The following is a 1,117-nucleotide window of genomic DNA, read 5'->3' on the forward strand; positions in this document are numbered from 1 at the left end:
GCTCACAATGGTCCTCAGGATCCTGAGCACCCTGGACGGATACGAGGCACGCCAGGATCTGTTTCGTGGAAGGCTGGGTTTCCCGACGCAGGTGGTTACAAACGCAGGGAGAATAAAAAGAAAGTGGAGCAGACCCAACTGCAGGCGCTGCACGCAAGGGTACAAGCGCTAGAGGAACGAGAAAAAGTTCACAGCAAGCGACCTGCCGAAGCTACCCCCGAAGCTACCCCGCCATCTCAGCGTACAATGGAACAACTGACCAGTGACGACTGTCAGCAGGAGGATGAGCTCAACCTTGAGCTCACCCTCCGCACCACGGCCGCGGCGGAGCCCGACGTCGGCTACTTCCTCTGCGTCTACTGCGAACGTAAGTTCCGCAGCTCTCAGGCCCTCGGCGGCCACCAGAACGCGCATAAGCACGAACGTAGCGTCGCCGAGCGTCAGCGGCTGATCCCTGCCACAACGCGCGCGCACGCCGTGCTCGTGGGCGCGCCTGCTGCGGCGCAGGACGAGAGGCAGCCCGGGTACCACCGTGGGGGCGGCGGCGACTTCATGTCTGCGGCTGGGAAAGCGAGGAAGACTGCTGCTGGAAAGACGCACACGCACGGCAGGAGCTCGTCGGAGTACGGCTACGGCGCCGACGATGTGGACTTGTCTCTCAGGCTATGATCGACCTGCTAGTTTGTTCCAGATCCCCACCCAGCTTACCTGGTTTGTTATGCCGAGGTCTTCTTTGGTGATTACATGTGAAACTGCTGCTGTGTTAGCTCGTTTCGAGCTCTGTGTGTGTTGGATTCTTATGTTCTTCTTCATGTGTTGAGTTTTTCCTCATGAAATTCCTTGACCAGGAAGACAGTTTGGTAATTTACTTACATTTATCCGTCCAAAATGCATGGAGTTTTGATTTATTGATTTAATGCTTTCTGTGTCCTCCTAGTGTTTGTTTTGATCTCATTGATTGGCTTCTTCAAGTGATAACCAACCTGTGGTTGGATGGTTAGAGGGACTGTGGTATCCCCAGCCCACCAGGGTTCAAATCCTGGTGCTCGCGTCGACGACGAGGCATATGTCGGCTCAGTCTTTCGAAGATGCTCATAGGGGTAGGGTGTGCGTGTGT

At 55.6% G+C, this 1,117-nt stretch overlaps 1 protein-coding gene across 1 annotated transcript; it reads left to right on the plus strand.

The window, feature by feature from the left end:
* Positions 1-246: 246 nt before the first annotated feature.
* On the plus strand, positions 247-669 carry LOC109772192 (uncharacterized). The gene has a single exon (XM_020330877.1). It carries the CDS (start codon positions 247-249, stop codon positions 667-669), a length of 423 nt encoding a protein of 140 aa, XP_020186466.1.
* The last annotated feature ends 448 nt before the right edge of the window (positions 670-1,117 follow it).

This window comes from Aegilops tauschii, chromosome 4 (assembly GCF_002575655.3).
Source record: "Aegilops tauschii subsp. strangulata cultivar AL8/78 chromosome 4, Aet v6.0, whole genome shotgun sequence".
Taxonomy (NCBI): Eukaryota; Viridiplantae; Streptophyta; class Magnoliopsida; order Poales; family Poaceae; genus Aegilops; species Aegilops tauschii.